This window comes from Notechis scutatus, chromosome 4 (genome assembly GCF_049901735.1).
Source record: "Notechis scutatus isolate UNSWTSFEM ecotype Mainland chromosome 4, rNotScu1.2, whole genome shotgun sequence".
Taxonomy (NCBI): Eukaryota; Metazoa; Chordata; class Lepidosauria; order Squamata; family Elapidae; genus Notechis; species Notechis scutatus.
The window spans coordinates 120,358,234-120,385,753 of NC_142012.1; the positions used below are offsets into that span (position 1 = coordinate 120,358,234).

General features: G+C 35.4%; 1 protein-coding gene across 1 annotated transcript in view; it reads left to right on the forward strand.

The window, feature by feature from the left end:
• CFAP43 (cilia and flagella associated protein 43) overlaps positions 1 to 27,520 on the forward strand; it is a 58,487-nt gene that overhangs the window by 7,091 nt on the left and 23,876 nt on the right. Inside the window, exons 6-20 of the mRNA XM_087964593.1 lie at positions 346 to 505; positions 826 to 879; positions 6,064 to 6,143; positions 9,152 to 9,283; positions 10,437 to 10,553; positions 11,980 to 12,060; positions 12,681 to 12,832; positions 15,328 to 15,431; positions 17,188 to 17,328; positions 19,730 to 19,899; positions 21,213 to 21,362; positions 22,204 to 22,334; positions 23,094 to 23,262; positions 24,521 to 24,625; positions 25,728 to 25,805. Of these exons, the coding sequence (XP_087820719.1) occupies positions 346 to 505; positions 826 to 879; positions 6,064 to 6,143; positions 9,152 to 9,283; positions 10,437 to 10,553; positions 11,980 to 12,060; positions 12,681 to 12,832; positions 15,328 to 15,431; positions 17,188 to 17,328; positions 19,730 to 19,899; positions 21,213 to 21,362; positions 22,204 to 22,334; positions 23,094 to 23,262; positions 24,521 to 24,625; positions 25,728 to 25,805 (1,824 nt within the window). The remainder of the gene's footprint in view (positions 1 to 345; positions 506 to 825; positions 880 to 6,063; positions 6,144 to 9,151; positions 9,284 to 10,436; positions 10,554 to 11,979; positions 12,061 to 12,680; positions 12,833 to 15,327; positions 15,432 to 17,187; positions 17,329 to 19,729; positions 19,900 to 21,212; positions 21,363 to 22,203; positions 22,335 to 23,093; positions 23,263 to 24,520; positions 24,626 to 25,727; positions 25,806 to 27,520) is intronic.

A 27,520-nucleotide genomic window follows, 5' to 3' on the forward strand; every position in this document is an offset into this window, starting at 1 on the left:
GTGAATAAGGTACCGATCACACATTCGGCTACTGTTTCTCTTTCAAATGTCAGATGTTCATTAAAGCTCTCAATAAGAACTTTCTGGAATAAAAAATGGCTTCCCTTCAGGTCTGCAATTCTAGGCCATTAAGGCTAACTTAAGGGTATGTGAGAATATACTGTCTAAAGTGCATGTAGTAATTTATATGTAGGATGAATAATCCTGATAAAAACATGTGTATTATATATGAAATATTTGAATACAATTAAATTGTAAAATTATATCTGTTTCTGTATGTAGTTTGTGATTTGTATATTCTTAATTCTTTTGTAACTGAAACTTCTTCTGCCTTCGTAATGATAGCCTAAAGATGATATTCAACCTTGTGTTCACCCAACTGTCCATTGCTGGACTCCAGAATCTGAGCTGTACTTGGGCTGTGAAGAAGGATATTTCCTGAAAATAGGTGCAGACACATATAGGGCTGGTCTTCTCACTCAAAAACTTTCTCCAGATGCTATTGGTGAGAAACATTTTTTTTTCTGATTCATTGGGATTTAAAAACAAACAAAACTAAAGATGTTAGATGCATCAGTACTACAGAAAATATATAATAGAAAAGACTCAGTACCAAGTTGTAATCAGTCTGAAATTGTAGACAAATCTCGTTTATGAGCAGGGTCCATAGAGCCCTGTTGTAGATTTGTACTATGTGCATTAATTCATTTTATTAATACAAATAATGAAAGTGTATTTTTCCTGATTTAATGGTAATTGATTCTAATGTACTTGCAAATGAGTTGTGTAAGCTGCAATTGATACATATAGTCACTTCCTTTCCAGCACAAAAACGGACAACTTTTCGCTCAATGTCACGCAGTTCTAGGAAAATGGAAGGTATTTATTTTTTTTAATACTAAATGCCTTTACAGAAAATATTTGCTACTTTGGGTATGTATCCTAATACACTTTATTACAGGGGTGTCAAACTCAAGGCCTGGGGGCTGGATTCGACCTGCAGGGTACTTAGATCTGGCCCACAGGGCCACCCTGGAAACAGTGAAGAACTGACCTGCAATGCTTCTGCCAGTGAAAACGGAACTTGGGAGTGCCGTGAGCTCCTGAGCTCCATTTTCACTGGCAAAGGGTTGCAGGAGGCCATGGCAGTTGAAGACGGAGCTTGGGAGCTTATTTTAGCTGGCAGAGTGCTTGGGCCACCACAGGTGCCTCTGACACAAGTGACATCAAGCTGGCCATGACCACCCTGGCCCCCGAGGTCAAACACAACCCTGATGCGGCCCTCAATGAAACCGAGTTTGACACCCCTGCTTCATTAAATGGGAAATGAATGTTCAAAAGTACATATAGAAATGAGGGACTGTAAATGTCTGCATCAATAATCTCTCCAGTTCTGAGAACGGTGGAATCCTTGATGTTCTCTGGGATTGGTTATTGCCTGAAGACTTTTTATTGCCCTTGGTAGCATGTGTCAGTTCAAGTAAGTGTGTTCTTTGTTTCCTGTTTTTATACAGTGACTTACCTGGTCAATTTTGGTGGCGGTTTTCTTTTCTTTCTTTGATTCCTTGGTTCTTTGATTAGAAATTTCTTAATAGTTTCTTATTTTCTGCTTGATTTTTTGCCTGGTGTTAATCCCTATTTATCTGAGCTTTGGCTCTAGAGAGAATGTCTTCTAGTTTATTTTTATGTATTTACTGATGGCTGATTTGTCTGAATTCTTCATTGGCAGAATTCCCTAGGAACTTTGGATGTAACTGTTTATAGTCTCCCAGTTGGAATTGTGGCTCACTCTGTCCATATGTTGTGAGATTAAAGAGTTCTCATCATATATTCTGACTGCTAGTTGGTATTCATGGAAGGGCTTTGCCTATCTCTCCTACATAGTGACAGTTATAGTCCTTCTATTGTAGATATTTTTTTTAAATTTCTTGGACTATTGTCTTTTGATGTAGATTGTTTTGGATGCCTTTCTAAATATGACAATAAAGAAAATGACTCCTATAGAAACTTCATGATTTGCTATTTATTTTAATAGGAATAGATCCTATATCTTAAAAATAGATATTACTATTACTGAACACTAGATCTATAAGTTGGAGAAAGTCTTCCAGTTTAGGAAAGATGATATTGATATGTCTATGCACACAGACATAACTATATAAAAAATCAGGTTGAAGGGAGTGATCTAGTTGAAAATCTATGCCATAATAACTGGGTGCATGCCATGTATTTATCAGTGCTCAGAAATTGGAACCGTTCCTTTTACTTCTCTCTCCCCTCTTTAGATTTCAGATGCAATCAAAAAAACAATAGGGTTTCCAATAGAAACAATAACATAGTTAAAGGGATAAAAATCATATGGAGTTTGTGCACTTAGGACAACATAAATTTTATTTACATAAGGCATTCAGCTATTCAAAACATATCAAGAGGCATTTATCCCAAAGGAATTATATGAGGAGAATCGTACTAGTCTGTGTTAGCTAAAATTAGCTAAAAATCAGGAACAATCCACTAACAAATTTTCTAAGAAACAATTTTTACTAAAGGGATAAGCTTTTATGAGCATTAGCATACTTCACCAAATGCATAGAGTAGCTAAATCGAGATTGGATTTAAATTGGAATGAGGTAAGGGAGGGGGGAGGCATGGAAAGGCAAATTGGTTATGCAGGTAGTACTTAGCAATCTCAGGCAACACATCAAAAGGAATCAGACTATGGTGGCACAGTGGTTAGAATGCAGTATTGCAGGCTAATTTTGCTGACTGCTGACTACCAGCAGTTCGGTAGGTCAAGTCACACTGGCTCAAGGTTGACTCATCCTTCCATCCTTCCAAGGTCAATAAAATGAGGATACAGATTGTTGGAGGCAATATGCTGATTCTGTAACCACTTAGAGAGGGCCCTGATAGGACCTAATGGTAAAGACTGAAATGACAACACCATTAAAGCCAACATCTTTAACACATTCTTTGGCTCAGTATTTGTAAACAGCAATGGATCATGCCCAGTATTTCCTAGCCGAACCATAGAAAACTACAATGCTCTAATACATATCGATTTTACAGAAGACAATGTTGAAAAAGCACTACACAGTCTAAAACTATCTCTATCTATTGGACCGGATGGAATATGTGCCTACTTCTTAAAAAAGCTATCCACTGCCATAGCAGAACCTCTAAACATAATCTTTGAAAAATCTTTCAGGACCAGCTCCTTGCCTAACCTATGGTCATCCCCATCTTCAAAAAGGGAGACCCCAGCCTAGTTGAAAATTACAGACCAATCTCCTTATGCTGCGTCACCTGTAAAGTCATGGAATCAATTATTAACCAATCCATTATCCTCCACTTAGAGACAAACAACCTACTCTCCAATAAACAATTTGGTTTCAGAAAAAAACTATCCTATAATCTGCAACTCTTACACTGTAAAAACATATGGACTACACAACTCGATCAGGGCAAAGCAATAGATGCAATCTACATAGACTTCTGTAAAGCCTTTGATTCAGTGGTACACGACAAACTACTCCTAAAACTAAAATCTTATGGTATCTCTGGACAACTGCATAACTGGATAGAAGCATTCCTGTCAAACAGACAACAAATGGTCAAAATTGGGAGTGTCCTATCAAATTCTGTCAATAGTGGTGTCCCCCAAGGCAGTGTTCTAGGACCAACTCTCTTCATACTCTACATAATGACCTCTGTGATCATATTAAGAGCAACTGCATTCTTTTCGCTGATGATGTAAAGCTGTTCAATACCACAGATAATACTGCTACCCTTCAAAAAGATCTTGACTATGTATCAGAATGGTCAAACAAATGGAAACTTCAAATCTCAACAAATAAATGCTCTGTCTTACATATTGGCAAAAAAAATCAGAAAATAAAATACAAGCTGAATAGTCAAGACCTTGTTGATGATCCAAGCTCTGTAAAGGACCTTGGAATACTCATCTCTAATGATCTAAGTGCTAGAGCCCACTGTAACTACATAGCCAAAAAGGCATTAAGAGTTGTTAACCTAATCCTACATAGCTTTTTCTCTGGTAATATCACACTGCTAACTAGAGCATACAAAACATTTGCTAGACCAATACTCGAATACAGCTCATCAGTCTGGAACCCACATTACGTATTTGATATTAGCACAGTTGAGAAAGTCCAGAAATATTTCACAAGAAGAGTTCTCCACTCCTCTATTCGTTGTAGAATACCTTATGCCACCAGACTTGAAATTCTAGACCTAGAAAACCTTGAATTATGCCGTCTTCGGTCTGATCTAAGTATGGTATATAAAATCATACATTGCAATGAGTTACCTGTCAATGAATACTTCAGCTTCAACCATAACAACACAAGAGCACACAATAGATACAAACTCAAGGTTAACCACACCAAACTTGATTGCAGGAAATACAACTTCAGCAACAGAGTGGTCAATGTCTGGAATACTCTACCTGACTCTGTAGTTTCTTCCCCAAACCCCAAAAACCTTAGACTGTCTACTATTGACCTCATCCCTTTCCTAAGAGGTCTGTAGGGGGTGTGCGTAAGCGCACCAACGTGCCTACCGTCCCTGTCCTGTTTCTTTTATTTTTCTTATATGCACCCATTTCATGTATTCATAACTATGTTTATACTTATACCTATTATCTTGTAAGTGTTTGACAAATCAAATAAATAAGTAAAATAAAATAAAAATAAAATGTGAAGCGATATATAAATCTAAGTGCTATTGGTATCTCAAAAGATCTCAACAAACCCAATGTTTTGAACAATTGCAGTATTAACTGATAAGGTATTTGTAACCTATCACACATGTAATTTGCATACAGCTTCTAAAAGCTTATGCCTTTTAATAACATTCATTATCCAAAACTAAAAGAGGTCGTCCCCCTCAAATTAATTAATTGTGAATAGGAAGGATGGAATTACATTCACTAAGTGTGCTGCAGAGCCGAAAATATCATTTAAAACAGAGGTCTCCAACCTTGGCAACTTTAACACTTGTGGACTTCAACTCCCATGTTCCTCAGCCAGCTTTTCTGGCTGAGGAACACTGAGAGTTGAAATCCACAAGTCTTAAAATTGCCAAGGTTGGAGGAGACCTCTGATTTAAAACAAGGAAACATAGAAGAGACAAACAGTGAAAATCAAGTTCTGAAAGGACAAACACATAGTGAAGCTATTGGGATATAACCATGCTACAGTAGATTCCCCCTTTTCTTGTAATCTCCTATTCCACACTGAAGCATTTCTATCCACAGAGGCTCTCCATATGAAGTCTGGATAATGAGGAGGTTCTCTGTTGTAGACACTCACATGGAATGGAACAAAAGGAAACTAATGTTAGCATTCTAACTGAACAATCACAAGCATATTTACTTCACAGCTATTGAAGCAAAGCTATTAGAAAGCAGTGTAATTATGCCTGGTTCAATGACATCAACTAGTCTGTTCGGAAAACATTCTTCTATTATTTAGTGAAATCTGTACTTGATTAATGGAGGTAATCAAGTTAAATAATCTATGCAATCTGTATATTACCAAACTTAATTGCTGTATAACTTAAGATATTAAGGGAGATAAAATAAACCAGAAGACAGTTACTTTGTTTTGTTTTGTTTGGAAATCCCCAAAACCAGACTCTTTCCATTTTTATTTTTTATTAGTTTTTCTCATATACTTCAAACCAGTCAGTTCAAGGATCCCTCAAGTGACATAAAGTCAACAGTGGCCTTTTCTGGTTTTTGGCTGTTATTACCCATAATCTCATTATAAAAAGCTTACATCTTTTGCTGTGGGGAAAAAAAACTTTAGCTTTTCCAACTTGAGATCTTGTTTGTCACCAATGAAAAAAAATTCTTCAGCTTTGGCCATCTTTTTGTCTGTTAAATGTTTGCATACTTCACAGTTTTTATCTTATGCCTCTTGTTGTAATTTTTTGCACTGTGATTTTAAATTATCATTAACCAAATTGAATGTATGTATGTATGTATGTACATACAATGTATATGTTAAATAGTTCATGTTTTATTAATACTTTCTATAGGTGATCCAAGGAAGGAATCTCAAAATGTGGTCCTACTTTCTATGGCGCTTCATAAGGATGGACTGTATGCAGCTGGAACTGTAAGGCACTGTTCTGTCGAGTCCTATAATGTTTCACCGCTAATATTAAATTACATTAAATACCAGCTATTTTTCATAACCCATCCCATAATCCTAGAAATAAAGGAATCTGTAAAGAGAAACAGCAATGTTATAAACATTAAAAACTATGAAGATTTTTTCTTCTAATTGCTAATTAGGAACTGCTCAAGATATGTGAAAATCATATTTATACTTTCAGGATTATATTCTTTGTACCACAAAAGAATATATTATATATTCTCATAGCCTTTTAGTATATGATGTGATACAGGAAATGTTCAAGAACAAGCGAACAAGTAGCTGTAAATGAAGAATCAAAAATGACAACTTTCTTTTAAAAATATTTTTGAGAACACAAATGTTGAGTTAGTAACCAATGAATTATGTGGACTATCTAAACATACAAATTGATTAAATATGCATTTTCAGTACACATGTATCTCTATCACCCCCTTCTGCAAGTTTTAGGAACAATAAATATGTAAAGATGTCCAGAAGATCTATTACCATTCCAATATTTACCTAGCTTCTGCTATAATAATAACAATAATAATAATACTGTATTTGCGGTCACAGACCAAAACACAAGTACAACAAAAGAAGAGCATGGGAAAATTAGTCATGAACAATTGGTCAGCAAAAACTTGACTAAGGGGAATTACAGCGTTCTCCTCTGATGGTTACAGCTCTTAAAAAATTTTTGGAAACCTGAGAAGTGATGTATGAGGAGCCATCCCCTAGACAATATAAGAACAAATTACTAACATTGGGTCTAGAAGGGTCTATTTCAAGGAGAGACAGTAACTTAGATCTGCCTGCGTTATACATAGGGCAATATAAAAGGACATGCTCCAAAGTTTCAACCTCAGCTCTGTCACAGGGGCATAGCTTCTCGTTAATCGGGAGCCTCTTAAATCGCCCATTCAGTAGTGCTGAGGGCAAGACATTAAAGCAAGCTAGGGAGAAAGCTCTTCTATACTTGGGAATGGTTAGAGTGTAAAAATAGGAAGCCATCCTCAGTCCGTAATTATTAAATTGGCTGAAGATCAGAGGGGAGCAAGTTTTGTTAGTTCTGGCTCATAGATATTGCAAGTCAATGTCCACAAGCCATTGGACTACCCTAAATTGGGTGTCCTTAAGGCCATAATCTCCCAGGGCATCCCCCGTAAAACTTAGCAGGTGTAATTTCTTCATCAGCTCCCTCTCCCAACGAGAAATATGAGAGTCAGCAAATGCCAGGGAGAGGTAGCTACCATGAACTGCCAGAAAGAGCACCCAAAACCACCATTTAAAGGTGTTATTGCACACCATACATTTGACTGATCGAGTGCCCAGTTCCAGGTACATCGGAGCAAAACCAACACAAGGAGGAAGACAGCCTGGGTTCTTCAATACAATCCTTGAAGCCCCATATCCATATGGGAATTCTGTAAAGAGTTTGACTTCTTGCTATAGTAGTAATAGTAATTAAATTTTTTATAAATGTTTTAGGGAACAGACTTCACATGTATTTTTTATATTACAATATGTCTGCAAAATAGTTATTGTCACCAATAAGAGGCTGAGACTAAGAAAGATTGGCTTGTTAAGTTCTTGAAGGAGATCCTATTGAAGGAACCAGATTTATATCTCAGTTGCCAAAGGATAGAAGTTGGAAAGACAGAAACCAGCTTTTCCCAGACTTGAAATAATCGGTTGTCTAGTTTCAAGTTTACTAAGTGCTGCACCAAGTATCTGTTAATTTGGAAAGACAGGAGGAAAAAAACCTCACTTCTCAAAAGTCTGAAATTATGGCATCAATCAACTTTATGTATATTTTTCTCTCCTTGTCTGTATGGAAGGTTCTAATTTAGTCAAACCACATTTGAGACTTTTCTGGCAGATCAAATCAGGTAATCGAGAAGTCAGAAGAAGAATTACTGCTGAGCCCATGATTGGAGCTTTAGAGTTACTTGATCACCATTTTACACTAGGCATTATTCAGACATTGCAACAGGCATTTTCTGCACATCAACTAGTTAACTCAGGTTTCATTGCTTTTTAGGAGCTACGAATTACTAAAAGTTTGCAATGAAAAAAGAAATTATCAGGATACTGAATTTTAGATGGTTGTCCCATAAAAGAAGAGCAATCATATATATAGAAAATGAAGTTCTGTGTAAAAAGTAACCAAATATAGACAAGCTTATCATATATATTAATTGTGAAGAGCATTTTAACAACTATGAAAGTTCTATGAATGAATGTGAGATAAAGTGTGATGTAATAAATTGTGATGTAATAAGCCACTAAAAATAGGGAATGGAGTTATTTTTACAAGGGTTATATCCAGTTTCTAGATGTTAAAATGAGCAACAAATGAAAATGAAGTAATATGACTATTTTCACAAAATGTGGCATAGAAGCTTATTAAAGTAAAGATGCTAGTTGTCTATACTTATAATTTTTAATATGATATGGATATCCATATATCCAAACGGATATATAAATAATAAACTGCATATATTTGGATATCTAGTGAATTTTGTTTTTTACAAAATAAGTATAGCGTGAGAAATAAATTGTACTGAATTTATAATTGTTGTGCAAAGCAAATATCAATTACTACTTTAAGAGATGTTTCCTGTATAAATTACCCCTAAATTAATGTTCACCTATATGGATTTTCTAATCTTGGGTGTTGGGAGGAATAATTTAAATCAAGAAAATGAAGGAAGACTTTAAATCTCATAACCTTTCCCATAATTATAACCTAATTCCACATGTTCGTTTTCATCCATACACTTTTGAATATAAAAGAGAGATGAGAGATTCACTTAGGGATTTCCAATGTCAATATAGTTTGGTTTCAAATATTCTCTGATATTCATACAAAATAGTTTTCAAATAACACAATGCTGTGCATAGTGGTTTTTTGGGAGTGAGGGGGTTGGGAAAGTTGGTATGAATTGTGCAGTTTATGGTGTATGTGTATATTTTTTCCCTAGGATGGTTTTGTTCGCCTTTATAAAATCAAGGGCACAAGCTTTCAAGCAGAAGATTGCTTTGAAATTGAAGAGCCAATAACAACTCTTTTCTTCTCCCCTGATTACATTTACCTGCTTGTAGAAACAGAAAAGGTACTTTGTGCCAGGCAAACTTCTTATATATGAGATTCCCAGTTAAATATGTATTTATTAGATTTTTTTTCATATAACAAAATCAAGCCTAACATAATTTAATGTGCTGATTCTTTCAGTGAATACAAGTGATTGCTATCAAATGAGGGATTGATCTATTTAGATCAGAAGCAAATAACCCAAGATCAGGCTGATTTGTTACTTAATGAGATGAGGCTCTAGTAAAATTAAGGACTGAAAGAATAACAGTTCTAATTGAATGATTTCACTCTTAATGTTGTTGTACCATATGTTTTCTTATATTATTATCTTGTAGTGAAAGGCTGTTTGTCTGTTTCAGATTAAACATTTTACAAGTAGTTATTCTATGTGAAACAATATTAATGCTTAAAAAGTTGAAAACCCTTCCAAATTTCCCAGTGAAACAACTGCTTAGGCATTCTATTTCTGACATCTACTCAGGATTAGACTGGATAGATCTGTACTTTTCAATATTTTTAGACCATTCTGTTATATAGATACCTCCAGATTAGTTTTTAAAATATATATAAAAGTACACATTATATATAAAGGTACAAATTAGAGTGTAGATTTTCCTAGCCACTGTAAGTGAGATGTTTCACACTTGTACAATGCTCAAAAAAATCAAGCTCAGAATAGGTTTGTCTCATAAGTCTTATTTGGATCATTTTGGATCCATTTTGGAAGTGTTTTTTTGAGCAATAGAATAAATATTTTTTTTCATTCCATTGGATTTTAATGCAAAACATGAAAATTACCTAAAATTGTAAAAATTTGGGTTGAGATAACCCTTTGTGGGAGGACATTCAATAAAAGAGATGGTATTGAAGCAATTGCTTCCACTAATAATAACCATTTTTCACATAATGAACTATTCAGAGAAAGTTTCTAAAGACATTCTCAATAACTTAGTATTTTATAGTTTTACAGAAAGGTTTTGCCGAAAGGAAGTAGTGACAGTTTTCAGACACCTATACAATATGTCAGAAAATTAATGTAATATGATGTATGCCTTCATCCTGAGTTCAGTCACAAGTGGCAAAATAAGATATGTATGTTTTCCTAAAATAATTAAGAATATGTATGAATGCTTTCTCTGATCTTTTCATCATGGATCATTTCTAATTAATAGGGATCACTTTATATCTTTAATCCAAATTCAAATGAAGATGTTATTGCATTACTGGATGCAAGTATGAGCCAGTTCTTAGCAGCTGATTTTATTGTTCCAGGCAACACACACTGTGTGGTAAGAACATTTTATTTGTATTAAATGGCAGAAAAGGGAAACAATTTTTTTTCAGAATTTTTAGTGTCATTTTGCAATATCATTTAATGAATACTTCCACCATGGCAGTATCTAAATGAGGCTTGAAATTATATGTCTGTATTAGTTGCTTAATTTTTTATTCTACTCATTTTCCCAAACAATCTGCTTATTTAAATAAGGCACGTTATAGTTCTAAGCAAACAGATCAGTGACTTGTTTTTTCAGTGCATATGGATTATAAAAAGATGCAAGCTAGTCTTGTTCAGTTCAGCTATTGTAGAAGGAAAATAATATCCATAATATTGTATATTAAAATAGAATAGCAAAGGAACTTCAAGCTTATAAAGCCATTAGATAGTATCAAAATAAAAATAAAAATCCTTTAGAAAAATCTCACCCAAAGGAAGGATAACAAACATACAAAAATTCATAAACTTGCTCAAGTGCATGCAGTATGTGAGGAAACACACTATAAAGGTAGGAAAGGACAATATAATTTTTCCAAAGGAATTCTTAAGACAAGTTAGAGTTAATTTTTACCCCCTTTTCAGTCATTTCATATTTATTAAGTTAAAAATCCCAGTTTTCTTTAATTAACATTTTTTCTGTTGCTTAAGTTTTATACTGAAATGAAGGTTAAAGTGAGAATTCAAAAGATGAAATTTAATTAATGATTAAGAAAAATAAAAAAAATAAATTTAAAAATAGAAAAAAGGTGTTTATAAGAAAAAACATCCAAGCAACTTCTATTGTTCTTTTTGCACCTTAAGCCCTTAATTAGTGGCTGAAAAGTTTGGCCCTACTTACCAGAGGAGAAAATGGGTGAAGAATATATATCAGCATGATGCAGTAATTGAGGTCAGCTTGGTAGATTTTTCTTAATGGGTGTACTGTGAGGAGATAATGTAAAGCACACTTTTTAATGGATACTGTGAGGGCTATCACAACACTTACTAGTGAAATAGTTTTGTACAATGTAAATAAAACACACAAATTGCCCATGTGTACCAAATCACCTACTGACTTAGTATTATCTGCTAGGGTATAAAATAATCTGCTTCTATGCTGTATGTTAATTTAAGACATTGTATATCTGTTCCATGTTTATCCTTTTTAAAATTATTTTGGTGCATTATACTTTGATTTGATCCATATGAACTTAGTGTGTGTGTGGTGTGTGTGTGTGGTGTGTTTTAATTATTTATTGTAAGCTGCCTAAAGTTACACTGTGGAAAAAATGGGCAGCCAATACATTTTACAATTTTAAAAATAAAAATGAAATAAATAAATTAAATATAATGCAAAGGGATTAGTAAGTCTTTTCCAACTAAATTAATAAAATATATACATAGAAACTTTCTTTTGTTTCCTAATTTTCTCACATTTTTATTCCTCCTTTCTGTAGTCTGTAGCAAAATCAGGAGAGATACAAGTTTGGCAGCTGGATAATGGTGCTTTTATCAGCACACTGTGTTTACATACAGTGGTATGTACAAATGGCATTTGAGTTTTAATGTATTGGGTCTAACTTACTATATTAACACTGCCATCAATACAATTAACCAAATATATATTAAAATATCCCAAATATTATTTTCCTTCTTTAAATCTCTGAAATATTTTTTAAATAATGTCTTATTCCTACAGAAAACAGTTATATTGTTTCAGTTGTTTAATTGTTCACATTAATAAATAGCAAATTGTTTTGAATTATTTGTGCTGAGAATGTAAACTATGTATAAATTATTATTTTGTATGAAATGCTTTTTTCACACCATCAAAACAGATTGGGTTTGGTATTGTTTGGTTTGGTAACAGGCTTTCTCTAAGTAGACCTGGGCATTCTATGGTCTGCAGGCCACATCTGGCCTTTTGGCTGTCCCTGTGCAGCCTTCTGTGGTGGTGGCAACAGGGGACAGGACAATAGCACCAGCAAGGTAGTGGCAGCCTTCCACAACAGTCCCAGATTCTTGTGTAGCCCCATGGGAAAATTAATTGCCCCCTAAACTGAGACTGGTCTAATAAAAATTCATGAAAGAGAAAATAACATATCTTTTCCCAAAGGATCCACATGAAAAAATTCATTATCATTTGTTCATTTCCAAGGTTACTGCGATGGCTTGTAGCCTCTCCTCTCACAGTGCTGCAGTAGGAACTCCAACAGGCCGTGTCTTTTTTGTAGATCTTACTAATGTTGAAACTCCTAGAGTAATTCACCGAATTCTTCTTTCTGAGAACATGACTGTGAAGTTTTTGCGGTAAGTATGTAAAATGGGCATAGCAAAGAAGGTGGTCTGATCCAGACTACATGCAAGATTCTCAACATTTTCAGCCATGTGGTACCTTTAACATTTTGAATGTGTGTTGGGTTGCATCATGATAAAATGTTACTATTGCAATATAGATCACATCTATTTACAAAATAGCCACAGGGATGAATATGGTCAATTAACATTCAGCCATCTTACAAGGAAGAAACGATCGAAAGTTCAGAAATACATAATTTCCCCAAGGATGTGATTACAAAGCTGTGGTAGAATTCCAGAGAGCAGTCAACTACAGCATACAAATTCCATAACCCTCTGATATCCCCCTTTTAATCTGTCTCTCATACAGATGGTTACTGAGATAGAGAAAAGAATGTATATTGATACATAGAACTCCATTTACAAAGATGGGGGGGGGGAACCATATAGGCTTCCCTCTCCCTTTTAAAATATCCCCATCAGTTATCGCACCCTTAAGTAAAGTGACATCTGATTTTTGAAAAGATTCCTGGACTATCTAAATGAAACTGATAGAATAATCTTGGAATATAAAACACTATGAGCATTGTACTTTCTGAGGAACAGCATTAGGCTTGAATATATTGTTTTTAGACTATTGAGTAAAAGTGGGACTTACTAAAATAAGACAAGATGCTCCATCAGGGGGAAATAAGTAAAATTTCAAAAGAAATGGCGTTGATGTTCCAAAACATTCAGGATTCTATGACAAAGAATTACAAGGAAATAAAGAACCTATTGCATGACATAAATGGGAAAATAGAAAATATCCTGCAACTGATAATGAAGTCCAAAAATTCCAAGAAAGAGAGGAGACAACAGAAAAAATGGAGGAAAAGATAATAAAGATAATAATGACAGATGAAATAAACCAAGGGGAAAATATTTTAAGAGATTTAAAAATGGAATCAGACAAGCAGGAAGATACTTCTGAAAGGGAGATAGGGGCTTGGGTAGATACTCTGGAAGCCTGGCATCATAGGAGGATAGAGATGGAGAAATCTAGACTGAACAGTGAAGATACAGATGTAGACAGAGACAAGAATCCAAGAGAGAAGTATGGGAGGCAAGCTAAAAAATGAATAAGAATTGAAGTATTAAAATGAACAAGAGATGATGGATAGAAAGGAAATATTTTTTCTGTTCTTTTTTTCTAATATAATGATGGCCTGATTAAAAACTAGAATAGAGGTATAAATAAGAATACATATTCTTATATAAAGCTATAAAGCTAGCTAGATGGAAAGATTAGAGGTTGAAAAATGGTATTATTAAGTATGTTTAAACAATATGGTGATTGGCACTAGAATGGCGCATTGAAACATTGAATAATTAAATAAAGAATGACTATATTTAATATAAACATGTGTATTTACTCTAGAATTAGAAGTGGTGGCTTGACTAGAAGCCAGAATAGAGGTAGAAATAAGAAATAGCGGGAATATTAGTACACATATTTTTAATATAATAGAATAAAAGCAATAACTAGAGGGAAAGATCAGAGGCTGAAAGATGGCATCACTATGTAAGCTCAAATAACATTGCGATTGCCATTAAAATGGAACATTGAAATATTAATTAACTACTTTAAAACAGACGTATGTTAATATTAGGATTACATAAGTTTGGCTAATGTAACAAAATATTAATATTATTATTGCCACTTGTCCCAAAATGAATGATACCCAGATACCACTCTGTTCATGTATTGATGTTGATGTGTATTTTAAAAATAAAAAATCCAAAAAAGCACTAAAAATGGGATGCATAAGGGTGATGGATCATAGGGGCCATAGGTTAATGGCTATCACATGTAGGTGCTAAAGAGTGCGAGCAGGCCAGTGGCAACTATGTGAATCAGGGTGCTGCAGGTAGGCCTGTGCTATGAAGTACAGGTGGGCAGAGAGAGATGCTACAGATTACTGAGATCTCATACTCCATAGCAAGGGTCCTTGGAACCCAAAAATAGGAGCAAGTTAATGCAATAATTTGCAATGGCTTCCTTATTGGCTTTGTTTGTGGGAATCCAGAAGGGAAGGTTCAAGTGGCAATCACATGACCATGGGATGCTGCAGCCATCAAAAGTGAGAGCTAATTGCCAAACATCCAGATCACAATCACATAACCATAGAAGTGTTATGTGAGCTGGAATGGCCACTTGCTGCAAAGTTTGTCTCCCAGTTGATAGCAGGGTAGTTAAAGTCTCCCATTGAAACCTATGAGACCTATCTATTAGAACCACAATTTGTAGCATGGCCTACTACAGTACACCTGAAAGACATCATGTTGGATTAGGCTGGTGCATGTGCTTACTAATGCTAAATTGATTTTATTTTCTAAAGTTTGTTCTTGGCCAAGTTCAAAATATACATACTATAATTCCTTTCAAATTACTGGGATGCCATTATCCTGGTTGCTGATCAATTGCCATCATTTTATTTGCTCTCTCCCCCCACCCACCCCCCAAGGTATGAACAAACTGGTCGATTTCTCATAGCAGCTTCTACAGACGGAAATGTTTTTATTTTAAATGCTCTCCCATCAACATCGTTTAAAGTACTGGGATATGTAGGTAATATACAGAAATTTATGGATGTCTTATTTCTTCTTTGTATATGCAAGTGTGGACAGTAATTTTTCATAGAATAAATGTTAGTTGTCAAACCCCAAATATTTTATTTCGGAATTATCAGTTTTCTTAAATCAATGACAATATTATGGGACCTTCATAATATTTCTTTTTATAACAGTCTATTGAGTCTGTAGGTTTTTGGCATAATCCTGAACATTTGATTTTAAAAAAAAAAAAAAATGGAGAAATGTCTGTATGAATAGGTGTAATAGCATGAATAAGTGCAACGAATCCACTATAAGCAAGAAAGTAGGTTCTTATAAATGAGAAACATTTTAAAGGAGAAGCTTATAATTTGATCATTTTTGATCAATATAGCAAGAAAAGGATTAGTGTTTGCATTTACATTCATTGGAGAGGAAAGATTAAGCATATATACAATGGGAAATACACATTGAAAGGAATGCACTAGTACCAGCTGTTTGCCTAGCAGGTTACTTAGGAGACAAAGAAAAAAACCTTTAGTGTGAAGCTGATTACCATTTTCTCAATTTCTGTGACAGCTAGGTCACAGAGCTGAATCTGTTAATTTATAATCAGCATGGTTTTAAGAGACTTGCTGCCCTGTGGGGGAAAACAGCTCAGGAAGAGGGGGATGGAGGGAAAAAAAATGGATCAGGCTCAGGACAATGCAAACTAACATGACTAAGTGAAGGTCATAAATGTGGCCATGGGTCCCAAAGTTACTTTTTCATTGCTACTGTAATTGTGAATTATAGCACTCACTACCTGTATATTTAAATAAGCAATTTATAAATTTTTTTTAGTATAATGCTTAGTAAAAGTGGATGCAGTGATTCAAGGTTAGAAAATATCTGTAATGCATTTCATATTACAGTCACTATCCTGTCAGCCTATCTCAAAAGCTGGTGGGAAGGTAGTCTTCGTGGGAAATATGGGCTGAGATGACTTTTCTCATGTTATCTTGCCATCATGATGCGATGATGAAAAGTCAAAAGGATTAAGGATGAAACCACACTGACAGTATTCAAGAATTATAGGCTAAATCAGGGGTGTCAAGCTCAATTTTATTGAGGGCCACATCAGGTTGTGTTTCACCTCAGGGGGCCGGAATGGGAGTGGCATGTCCAGTTCGATGCCACTCATGTCAGGGCGTCTGTGGTGGCCTGAGCACTCTGCCAGAGAAAACAGGCTGCCAAGCTCCATTTTCAACTGTGACTGCCTCCTGCAACTCTCTGTCAGCGAAAACGGAGCTTGGGTGGGTGGCCCTCCCGAGCTCTGTTTTCACTGGCAGAGAGTTGCAGGAAGCCATCGCAGCTGAAAACAGAGCTTGCCAGCCCGTTTTCGCTAGCAGCCAGTTCTTGCCAGCCGGTCCTTCGCTGTTTCCAGGGCAGCACCGTGGGCCAGATCTAAGCACCCCACAGACTGGATCTGAGTTCCTGGCCTTGAGTTTGACACCCCTGGGTTAGATTGGTGGCCCACGTGTTCTAAGGCATATTATGTGTATTATTTTTTTGGAAATCAATAAGTTTTGGGCTTATTCATTGGCTAGATAGGACACTGCATATGTCCCATATTCATTATTTAGTGCTCAGTGATAAAATAAGACAAGATATAAATAATATCCAATTTGTCTTTTCAAGGATTTGTAAACTATTATAGGCAAAAAAAAGTGATAATTTACTTTGATGTTTGTTACATGTGGTTTGAATGTTGTCTTCTTTTTTTACTGTAGTGTTGTCTGGTGAGATTGTGGACATAACTTTACAGTATAATGATGAAAATAAGTTAACTGAAGTGATCGCACTTCTTTCTCCAACGGAGCTCAAAAGGGGAAGAGTGGAGATATTTACACTTCCTCTAAATATTATTTCAGGTAAGAACCAATCTAGTGCTGAGTTCTGTTATTTCAAAATGCAGTCACCATTTTAAAATGATATACGCTAACTTCAAGGTGTGAATAGATCCTTATGTCCTTAACATGTTTATAATGTCATTGTTCTATATTATTTTAAAAATGCTAACTTAATGTTAGTGTTAATTTTCATATGTTGTTTTATTGACCAATTATATACCATCCAAAGCCCCTCTTTGAGGGAGATGGGTGGTTTAGAAATATGAAATATAAACAAACAAAGAAGATATCATATATTAAATATTTTTAGAGGTTCAAAACTACTTTTTGAAAACAGGCCAATAGGCCACAGAGCTGGAGCTGCCTGAGGAAAGGAAGGAAAAGCAACCAAGGAGGAGGGCAAAGTCTGGCTCTCCACTGCAAGATTATCTCTGCCAGGCAAGGAATAGAATGACTGTATGCTTGTAAGCAAGGAAGCAAAAGAACAAACAAGATTCCAAGCAAGGAGAAAGAAGAGAAGAGAAAGTAAACAGAAAAAGGCTGTTGCTCTGCTCAGCAAAGAAGAAAAGAGGAGTAGGATTTTAGCAACTCTTAGCGGGGCGAGTTTGCTAGCGCTACTGATTGATTTAGCCTTTGAGTTAGTATCGATTCCTGGTAACAGTCCTTGCAATTTTTTTGGCAAGATTTTCAGAAGTGGTTTGCCATTACCTACTTCCTAAAACAGAGGTGGTATTCAGCAGGTTCTGACCAGTTCTGGAGAACCGGTAGCAGACATTTTGAGTAGTTTGGAGTACTGGCAAATACCACCTCTGACTGGAGATTTTACAGTATCCTTCCCCTGCCACACCTACCAAGCCACACCCACAGTAAAAGTAGTAAAAAAATTTGGAGTACTGGCAAATACCACCTCTGACTGGAGATTTTACAGTATCCTTCCCCTGCCACACCTACCAAGCCACACCCACAGTAAAAGTAGTAAAAAAATTTGAATCCCACCACTGTTCCTAAAGCTGAGAGAGAGTGACTGGCCTAGCTTCATGCGTAACACTGGATCAGAACTCATAGCAAGTTTCTATCTTGATGCCTTAATTACGATACCAAACTGGCTGTTTTCCTAGATTATCACCCTAGATCAAGGGTCTGCAACCTTAAACACTCAAAGAGCCATTTGTACCTGTTTCCCACAGAAAAGAAAACATTGGGAGCCAATAATTTAACAACCAGTATGACTGGGTGGGCGTGGCCAATTCGACATCACTCACTCCCACTCAGTCACCCCCTGCACTGGAATATGGAGCAAGTCTCCACCACCACCCCGCCATCACCCTTACCTTCTCAGGCCAGGCGAGGGGTAACGGGGAGGAGGGGCCAGGCAGTGGTGGGATCAGCCGACAGGGAGCCGCAGCAGAGGGCCCAAAGAGCCGTATGGGGCTCCAGAGCCACAGGTTGCAGACCCCTGCCCTAGATAATGATTTAAAATGTGTATCAGCCCAATAATAATATTTGATCAAATATTAACATTCTGGTAGTAAAAGCACTACCAACTTCATGCGAAGGTATAATAACTCTTTTTTGCAGCTGTGATTCGCAAGTCACTTCTGTTTGCCAATTTTTTAAAATTACCATATTTTTTGCACTCTAAGACGCTCCAGATCATAAGACGCACCTAGCTTTTTGGGAGAAAAACAACAAAAAAAATCTGCTTCTGCCTCTTAGCAATTTGCCTCCTTGCAGCAAACAGCCTGGTCAGCTTCAGCACAGCCTGATTTTGCATGAAAAGTTGATTGGCGGTTGGATCTGCCTCCTGGAATACTGCCGGTCAGCTTGTCCAGACTGAGGGGATCGCCGCCACCCATTGCCGCCATCGCTGCCCATCACCATGGCTGCCTATAGATGCCTCCACCACCCCATTTTCAGCCTCCGTGCATCCCATTTTTGGTCTCCACGTGCCCCATTTTCAGCCTGTTCCAGGTAGTGGGCATTGCTGCCACCGCCTATCGTTGGTGGGTAGGCGGGGCTTTAGCAACATTCGCACAGACATTGCCACCCACTTTTTTGGGGGGGGGGGGAGTGCATCTTATAGTGTGAAAAATACAGTAATAAGTGTGCATTTAATATTGGAATACTCTTCATATGTATCTATGTATGAAATGGTTTAAGTGTTGTGCTCCCCCCCCCCCCCAAGTCTTGTGAAAACTTGATTTTGAAACTTCCAATATATACTTGTGGAATTTTTTTCATACTGTTCATTCAAAATGCCAGGTACAAAAGCTAAATACAAGTAATCCAGAGATCCAGGCTGTAATTACATACTTTGGGAGACCCAGTTAAATCTGGTATTTTTTTTCTTAACTAATATTCTCTAAGAGAAAAAATATTACACAAAAAACATTTCTCCTTTTTATCTTTTTTAAATCTGCAGACAATGAAATGTGTATCACAGAAAGAGGGCTGTTGAAAGACAGTATCATTCAGAAACATATGTACGAATTAGAGTTTCCACTACTTTCTCTGGTCAAGCGGAAGGATGAAACAGTACTTGCCTATACTAGCCAGGCTTCCTACATTTGTAGATACCATCTTACTGGAAAAGTATGTCCTCCTTGCACAAATAAACTTTAATTATGGCTCAAATTAAGCAAAATATAAATTTATGCAAATGTATGCAACTCCTTTAATTTTTTTTTCTTAGAAATTGCACTTCTGGATTTCACAGTCCAAACCAGAACCGTAGAACAAAAGGGAGAAAGTTTAAATCTATCTTCTCCAATTTCCCGATAAAAATTATATCCCCACTCTACCCATAACAGGTATTTCCTGTTAGGATGTAAAATAGCATATTTAAAGGAAAGTGGTTTTTGGGAAACAATTATTCAAACATCTCTTGATCTCAGGCATGCCTATACATAAGTTGAGATGGTTTGATTGAATACAAAAGTTCAAAGAGATAAAAAAAATGATAACACACTTAATAAGTCATCTAATTTGGCCCCTGGGCTGTTTATTTTCTGAAAAGAATTAAATTTATTCAATGCACTGTATTTATTTACAATATTATTAAAAATCTCATTTTACTCCAGATTGAATTTTTAGATCTTAAAATGCTGCTATATAGATTAGCCTTTATTTCATTTCCCAACTTTGTCCTTTAAAAATGGACAGAATCTGGGAATGTTTGTTTTGTGCAGCGAGAAACTGCTATGCTTGTAGAAGGCATTTAAGGAGAAAAGGTCTCTTTGAATTTAAGGCAGCTCATCAGACCAGGATTACTGCCACTACTTTATATAGCTCAGAGCTGTATGTGAAATAAAAGGCTGAATAAAAACCGAGAGAAATATCAAATGAGATAGAATTGAACAAGAATTGAATTAGTATCAGGCCAGAAAAGCTGGGACTGTGAGGAACTAAAGAATATTTCTGTGGATGGAATTTCAAGTGAGATATGAAAAAAGAAAGACGATAAACTTCCTAACAGGACAATTAACCAGGGGAAAAGCTTGCCTTCAGAAATCATGGGCACTCCATCACTGGAGGTTTTTAAGAAAAGACTAGGCAGTCACTTATCTGAAATACTATAGGTTCTCCTACTTGAGCAGGGGGCTGGACTAGAAGACCTCCAAGGTCCCTTCCAACTCTATTCTAGGTTTATCGAAGGGGAATGGGAGCATTATATCAATGGACATTATCAACAGAGAAGCTAACAGCACTCTACATAATGTGATAACCTGGTACTTACAGGAGGCAAAATAATACCTAATCTGCTATGTGTTTGGTTATATTGTATTCGTTTTCTTAATTTGACAAGAGCTATCTTTGATATTCCTTAATTTGACAGGAGCTACCTTCAATATTCCTGTGATACCTTCAATATTCCAGTTATATGGTATTGCTGTTTTGCTTTACAGGTGACATCAAAAGATCAACCAATCATGTCAGAGAAGAAGATACCAAGCAAACAGTTTGGACAAGCATTCCTGTGTTTGTCACCTCATGATAAATGGCTAGCTTCAGCTGCAGAGAGTGGGCTATTATTTATCCATAATGCCTTAACTCTGGTAATTGTCAGAATTTAGTTTTGATTTGATCTTTGTTCCTCTGAGTCATCAAAAGAATTTCTTTGGCGTTTAAGGTACATATTTACAAACAGTAAATATGTACCTTAAATACTTGCACACTGATGGTTTCAATTTACCTGTCCTACTGGGACTGAAACATGCAACTGAACTGCTATAGAAATTGGGAGTTAGCAGAAGGATTGATTCTGCCTGAGAGCTCCCCAAATTTGAATGTCTTCCCACTAAAGATATACTTGCTGCCTTTTCAGTACCAGGCAAGGACATCTTTACTCTTAAATGCCTTTTATGGACTGCTGCTGCTCCAGTACTTAAACTTTTTGATTATTATTTTCATTGCTTATTTTGTATATTTTATACAATGCTTTAGTGTATGGTTTTATCAGTTATTTTAATCAGTTGTTTGAAAGAATAATTTCAAAATTTCTTAATAGGAAGTGTTTCCTTTGTACAGGATAGGATCAAAAGATTCAGAGTTTTATACAGTTCAAAGTTCATTTATCACTAACTTATCTGTGTCTCTCAGTAGTGATCTTTATCTGTAAACCATGGGATTTTCTTTTTTTGAAATCTGACCATATTTGATATTTATTTGTTAGAATTAGTAAATAAATGTAAACATAGTTGAAATATACTTTACAACTACAACATTTGCCAATGCTTAAACTCAGGCCAATGCTACCAAAGCATTTTTAGTCTTTCCACATAATTAAGCTATATGCAACCTGCAAAAGTTTTCATTACCTCTTTCCAGTCTTTCCTCACAATAAATTCCTTAGCAAGCAGATAAAACAATTTTTTTTCTTAAATATCTTTCTTTAAGGATATTCTGACTTGTGAATACAGCCATTCATATAATGGACGAGGAATTACATCATTGGCATTCTCATTGGATAGCCAAAATATACTTGTCACCGGAACCCAGGATGGAGTTCTTGTTTGTCTAAAATGGAAGTATGTACATATTGACAAATAAAAGGATGATATAAAATATTCAGATTTTCAGCAGACTGCTGCTTTTCAAAAACATGGCTATTTGCCTTTATATATTTTGATTTGCATTAAACCATCTGATAGAATTATTTAGCCCCCAACCCATTTAAGAGATGTTTTAATTTGATTAAAACCAAATACTATCTTACTATTTTCTGTAGAAATAACTATGCATTTATTCAAAATACATCAGGTATATACTAAAACATTTAGGGGAAAACTGACCCTCTCTACTTCTGTTTTGCATTTACTCTGCAAAGTAGGGCTGTATTTCTACAATTACTGATGAAACTGTTTAGAAATGATTTGTGAATAAACCAGAAAAATGGTACATTTGTATTCAAGGGAAGTCATCTGCCCTGAGAATAAGATATTCTATGTTACCTGAAATTCTTGTGAAGGTATATAGATACAGGATGAAGTTCTTTAGGCAAGGAAGGAAGTTTAAATCACTTTTATGATAATAAAAGTATATTCAGTGCTTGCTGAAGTCTGCAAGCATTAAATATTACAATAAAAATCTGCAGTAAACCTGTTGAACATTGGAAAATTTGCCAAACTGGGGAATCTGGTATATTCTTGTCCCCCACTAATAAATGTAGTTCTTTTTAAGGATGCATAAGATTATTTTATAAATTATACTTGATCCATCTATTAAGGATTGCTTAACAATCTTAGCCATATTTTCTTTTTTGACTTTTTTTTCTTTAATTCTTCTAGGAAGATTGGGGAACGCAAAATGAAGGATGCAGTTGACTTTGGGACGCAACTTCTTTTCAAACTTAATGATTATATTTTCAGCGAAAACTCATTTATAAAAATTATGGAAGAATGGGCAATAACATCAACACCCACGTATAGCATATCATTTGAGACTAGTTCTTCACAGGTCTTACACTATTTAAATATATAGCAAATATAAGCAATAGAATAAATATTGAGAAGATAAAAATGGGAGATAGAATTAGATTAATTATTTGCTGTTAAATCTTTGTGGTTGAAAGTTATTTTTCTTTTTCATTTCATTGATAATATAACTAGCTTTGTAGACCGGTGATGTGTGGTCATTCACAGGGAATCTTAAAAATCAAGATTCCTGTCCTTACACCATCAAAAACCTCACTACTTTAAAAAAATGGGATCATGGTGGTTTCTGAACTTGGTTATTTTCTTGCACATGTTTCATTATTGGGCTAGATAACATAATCAGGGCACCCCCACCCCCACCCCAATGATGTTACCTAGCCTGGTAATATCAACATCTGAAGAAAACAATCAAATTCAGAGAACGTCAAAATTCAACAATTTAACTCTGAGCTTCGAAAATTGTCTTCTATTGACCTTAAAAAAAGAAAGCTTCAATTGTTCAGCCATGGACAATTTAGTGACTTTAACCCTCGTCTGTGAATACTTCTGCTATAAGGGGTATAGGAAAATGTGTAGATAAGTGGTTAATATTTATCTTTTTAGAATATGAAATGAAACAACTGATAAATTCATTTTCAACTCGTTCAGAAGCCCTGTATTGGATGATCTTTATACTTATTTAGCACCAAATATGGAAGGAAGGAGGATTTTTGTAACATAATGTTTATTGAATAGAAGCAGAAAATCCAGGCTTTTGTTTCCCTGCAAAATGGAGATATAGAAAGAAGGTCACACAGGCTATCTACAAAGCCTGCCATCTATTTCTTTTTCAGATCCAAGAAGATATGCAAAAGTGTGTGTCTCTGCATCTAGGATTTTCAAAAAGGTGGAAAGGAAAGGGAGGAAAATACTTCACTATACATACATGCACACACATTTGCATTCTAAATATGAACACCAGTACTGTTTTAATGCCTTTTGGTAGATATAATACTTGATATAATACACAATCCCTTTTCAAGTAATAGAATATAATGAATGGCAAAAATGTATAAAATCAGGCAAGCTCTTAATTTGAAAGCATGCTTAATTCTGTAATAATTGTTCAGTAAAATAATTCATTTAGATTAATTTAATTTCTACTTCCCACCCTGAAATTAAGTATATAGCAAGAATCTGATACTATAGTTGAAATATAGATTATATATCTATCTATTCAACTAAAGACACAATACATTATGTTATTTAACTATATTGTAAATGAGCTTTTTTCATCCAAGTTACATAGAAAAGTAAGCATTGAAGTGACCGATGAAGATGAATACTATTTACTTACACAAGCAAAATCTGGGGAGACTTCATGGGTAGATCAGAAAGCAGAGAAGGTACTTTTATAATATAATATAATACTGAAGTATTGCAGTAAGTTCTAAAATGGACAGATGGTTGTTTGTCTCTTTGTTTATTGTGACTTGATTAAAGTTGATGAAATTAACTATGAATAAAACCAAGGAACGTAGGACACATGCTCAGTTCTACCTAAGCAATACATTTGTTTACTCTAGGATGCCATGATTGGTTTAGCCATGGTATGTTGAAAAAGTCAGATTTAAGAAAAAGCAGAGCATAGGAATATCCTATAATCCCCAATGTAGTCCCTTTCCATACAGGTAGTCCTCGACTTACAACCACAGTTCAGCCCAAAATGTCTGTTGCTAAGCAAGACAGTTATTAGGTGAATTTTGCCCTACTGTATGACCTTTCTTGCCACAGTTGTTATATCACTGCAGTTGTTAAGCTAGTAACACAGTTGCTAAGTGAATCAGTCTTCCCATTGACTTTGCTTGTCAGAAGGTTGCAAAAGATGATCACATGATCCCAGAACACTGCTATCCATCATAAATTTGCCAGCATCTAAATTTTGACCACATGATCATGGGGATGCTGCAATGGTTGCAAGTGTGAAAAATGATATTTTTCAGTGCTGTTGTAACTTTGAATGGTCACTAAATAAATTATTGTAAGTCGAGGTCTACCTGAGATATAGACATTTTAGAAGGACTAGGAAAATGAAGCAGACAGTGGATCTTAGTTCATTGTTAATTCCTTCCCTAAGAATGCATGGTTGGATGAGATACTGGATGTGTAAACTAGATCTTTGTCTGAGTAAGTAGTTCAGTTATTTCTTTGAATTTTTTCAGTCCAAACTAGAAATAGCACAGAATTCTACATGAAATATGGAGATTTAATTAAAGCTTGAACTTTTATAGATTAATGGATTAGAAGTGACTTGATCTGCTATTTTTCTCAGATTTTGTACTACTTAATTTTAATATGGGAAAAAGAGCTAGCAGGAGATAGTGGTTGGATTTGTTTTTCAACTTTACAAAATATAGTTTTCACATTTTAATGCTGGTCTACCTTGTTTTGCTTTGTATGTCAAAAAATTGCACAGTTTCCATTCAACTGTCCCTTGTGACATTTCAGGCAATCAAGGATGAAACTGACCGTTTTGCCGAAAAGAAAAAAGAACTAAAAAATGGAATTAAAGTGCTTCGCAAAAAGGTACGCATTAATAAATCACCAGTCTGCTTCCAGAAGTGCTGTGAGGATATTACTTTTATATTTTTCATGCTTACTTTCATAAGATGGTTTATTTGACTGTGGCTTTTATACAGTCTTAAAATCCTTTGTTTTCACTTTGCCATATAGCTGTAACTTGCTTATGAGGGATCTTTGGTGCAGTTTAAGCTTGCTTGTTTTCTCGCAGATGTTTCAGTACCAAACTAGTTAATATCATCAGTGGTAATAACTTGCTTAGGATTCATGTAATAGGATTCCACAAGGATGTAGGTTGAATGTAAATAGCCAAATTATTTACCTGAAAAGATAATATAGGGATCTTTTCTATGCCTCTTGAAATCTTTCATGTTTAGTTGGCAAACATCTGTACCACTGCAACTGTATATGAAGGACAACTGTTGAGAGCAGACTAGCAACAACTAATTACTCAGTTCACTCTGTTGGAGGTGCTTTACTTTGAATTCCTGTACTGAGCAGTGTTTTGGACTCAGTGGCCTAAACCACACAATTTTATAATATTATAACTCTAAAAATGTAATATTTAGAAAAGTGTTCTAACTAAACATTGTCATTTTTATGTGATACTTAATGTAAGATAGTAAAACAGCACACTAACCATATCTACCATAATAACTATAACAAAAGTGAACTTGCACTTAGTAATATTTGTAGAGAAAACAGCCCTTCCAATCACCATACAATCAAATATGATGATCTGGTGCCTTTTTTCAGGAAAACAAATCATTTGATATCTTTTAAAATTGCAAAATGTCATGAGATTTTTCTATGATCAGGTGCTTATTTTCAGATGTACATTTAATTTCCTACTTATTGGGAATTAGATAATAATTTGCAAAAGAACTACCGTATTTGCCGGCGTATAAGACGACTGGGCGTATAAGACGACCCCCCAACATTTCCACTCAAAATATAGAGTTTGTTATATACTCGCCGTATAAGACTACCCCCTCTTCCACACACCTTCCACTTTTGCACTTTTTTTTTTTTGACGCACTTTTCTGCTTTGGACAATTTTGAAATGAGCTAATCCAATTTTGAACCAAGAATATGCAAATAGCTATGGAGTTTAGAAATGAGTTTTAAAATATTTTTCATTGCTTACCATTAAGCGTAAAATATGTTGTAAATAAAATGAGAACACAGGAAACGTTCTCTTCTCAATACAGCTGATCTCTCTCTCTCTCTCTCTCTCTCTCTCTCTCACACACACACACACACCAAAAACCCGGACCCTGAAAAGGCTGCCAAGGAACAGTATATTCAATGCCTTCTCTTTAATCAAGAAACAAGGAATTCCTTAGAATCTTTTTTTTTCCCCAGTGGCCCTCTTTAAAAAAAAAAATGGAGGTAACACTTTCATTCAAAAAGTCTTCCAGTATCTGGAGTCGCTCAGACATATTGAAGTGAGGCAGGAGAGTAAGTGAAATTTGAAATGATCCAGCTACCGTTTTCTTCCCCTCCCGCCCGAAGGCCATTATCTCCACGTCAAAACGAACGAGGGAGGCAAAGAAGCCAAACACGCTAAAAAGGATCTCTTTATTTTCCTACACAAGGTCACACCTACTTTTCCGCATTAAAAGGACAATCTCTCCTCACCACCACCACACACACACACACACACCAATACCATGCAAACAATGTTCTGGGCATTAATCACCATTGCTACATTAACCTGG